This window comes from Protobothrops mucrosquamatus, unplaced genomic scaffold, assembly GCF_001527695.2.
Source record: "Protobothrops mucrosquamatus isolate PMUCROS unplaced genomic scaffold, P.Mucros_1.0 scaffold6356, whole genome shotgun sequence".
Lineage (NCBI taxonomy): Eukaryota > Metazoa > Chordata > Lepidosauria > Squamata > Viperidae > Protobothrops > Protobothrops mucrosquamatus.
Genome location: NW_015392183.1, coordinates 1 through 2,411, shown reverse-complemented (window position 1 = coordinate 2,411; position 2,411 = coordinate 1). Strand labels below are relative to the sequence as shown.

General features: G+C 37.8%; 1 protein-coding gene across 1 annotated transcript; it reads right to left on the bottom strand.

The window, feature by feature from the left end:
* Positions 1-12: 12 nt before the first annotated feature.
* Positions 13-1,897, bottom strand: LOC107300198 (homeobox protein PKNOX1-like). The gene is made up of 3 exons (XM_015829536.1): positions 1,612-1,897; positions 1,115-1,321; positions 13-432 (listed from the first exon to the last, which is right to left on the bottom strand). Exons 1-3 carry the CDS (start codon positions 1,895-1,897, stop codon positions 221-223), a joined length of 705 nt encoding a protein of 234 aa, XP_015685022.1. The 3' UTR covers positions 13-220.
* Positions 1,898-2,411: the final 514 nt, after the last annotated feature.

Here is a 2,411-nt window from a genome sequence, read left to right as displayed (position 1 = left end):
TCAAAATTAAAAGCAAAAAACAACACATTTGAAAGAAGTTGCTGCACCTGCAAAGACACTCTTTAAGCTTACTATGAAATACAAAAAAGTGCACTCTTCTATATCTACATATAAAACTTATTAGAAATAAAACTTGTGTAAAATGTTTGCTGTGCAAACTATAAAAAGTCAGTCAGTTCATTGTCTTTCCTAATATTTTTAGGTCAGCTCCTCTTGCTTCCTATTGCAGAGAATCACTGTTATCCAAGACCAGCCCACTGATATTTGTAGTTGAGAGGTCTGTTCCATCATCTTCAGTGCTGTCTACAGATTCATCCTCACTTTGCCCTGCCATCATGACTTGCTGAACAGCCAAAGTAGTACCATCAGATGAAAGTGATTGGAGACTGTCCACATTCATGTTGACGGGAGCTGTAATTGTTACAACAGCTCCTAAAAATGGAGAAAAGTAGAGATCCAATTGGAAAAAACAATTAGATATTTTTTTAAAAAACCCACAACTCATTCTGAAATATTCATTTCATCTTATTTTCTAAAATAAACCAAAATAAAGTTTTAGATTGAATGCTGTAAATTTAACAATTGGAAATGAATTACAATTACACGGACCATCTAGTCCATTCTTTTCTTCAGTAAGTCACTTTAATGACATTGTGTTCATTTTGTTTTAGTCTAGTTTGGACTGAATAAGAATTCAGAATTTTGGAAGTGTTAAGGCATTACCACCTCAAACTAGCATTACAAGATTTGCAACATCTAGAGCAATTATTTACATACTAAGTTGGACATCAGTAGTTAAGCTAATATATTAAAGCTGTGACATACGGAATTAAATATCGGAACAGGGATATTTAGCTTCAATGCACCACTATAAATATACTTGTCTGATCATGGAAGGGAAGAAAGTTCCTCTTTGGCAGATATTAATCATTTCTATTTTCTATGCAGTCCATGAAAATGTATTTAATAAATTAAACCTATATTAATTCATTATTTTCAGTAGGCTTCATACAAAGAAATTGAATAAAATATTTACAAATTGGCTCATCAAGCAGCAAAGTAAAAAATAAAGCCATTTTTTAAAGCTATTTAATGAAGTAAAGCATCTGCTTACCGTCTGACATAGTAAGTTCATTAGTTTGATGCTGAGCTACTCCTGATGCAATGGAGTCTGGCCAGAACCTCTGAACTGGTCGGTTTTGGGCTGTTTTTTTCTTTGTTTTTGGTGTTTCAGAACAGCTAGAATCCAACATTGGCTGGAGAATTCGCCTTCTAGCATTGATAAACCTACACAAGGGCAAAACATAAACTTCCAAATTAACTATAGAAATTTGGTATTTTGTAATTAGGACTTTTTAAACTAAACAACTGAGCAAAAAATAGTATAAGTGCTTCTTATTTACTGATGCACTTTACAATTTCAGGTCTATATTTAAACTTTTTCTTCTCAAAAGAGACTACAAATAATTTTGAGTCTTTTTAAAATATGGCCACATTCTTACATTTCCATACAATTACTAATAAATCAATCTTTCACAATTTACCACCAATCAATCAAAATATTGGGCTAAATCAAATCTACAATTTTATTATTTTGACAGGGATACTTGCTTTGATAAAGGTTTAAGCAAAGCTCTAAGTCAGAGCTCCTTGGAAAAGCAACAAGGAGCAACTCTCCTTCCTCTGTGAGCAAACTATCATCTTCCTTTCTGTGGTTCTGCTTTGCAGATTCCTCCCCGTCCTTAGAGCAGCCTTCTCCTGCAAAAGTGGCTAAAGGGCACCCAGATTGGTCAGTTTGGGCAATGTGTTGAAATCCTCCCAGTTGTCTGGGAATCCTCTCACTGTGTGCCAAAGGTCTTTCAAACTGGGTTGCATCCAACAATCTGAGGAATGCCATAATCACCTCCTTAAGGCAGGGCTTTTCAACCTTTTCACCCATTGTACCACTTTTAGGATATGGCAACATCCGAGTACCACCAGTCGCCTAGCAAGGTGTCAAAAACTTGATGACCAAAAAAAAAAAAAAAGGAAAAAAGTGATAAAGTACAAGTTTTGGTCATTTCACATGACCCTCGGACACTGTGACCGTCATAAATATGAATCAGTTGCCAAGCATCTGAATGTAAATCACAAGACCCTGGAGATGCTGCAACATTCCAGCTGATCAGCGCTTCTTCTAAGCTCAGTGGAAGCACCAGGATCAGTGCCGCTTTCCAGCTGATTGGTGCTTCTTCAGGGCTCAGCGGAAGCGCCAGGATCAGCGCCAGGCTCCAGCTGGAGCCTGGCGCTGATCCCGGCGCTTCCGCTGAGCCCTGACAGCCTTGCAGCTCCAGCCATCTCTCGCTCAGGCTTGTGCGGTGCTGCCACCAGTTCAGCTCATTCCCCTCCCCCGCTATCACTTTTCCAGGATG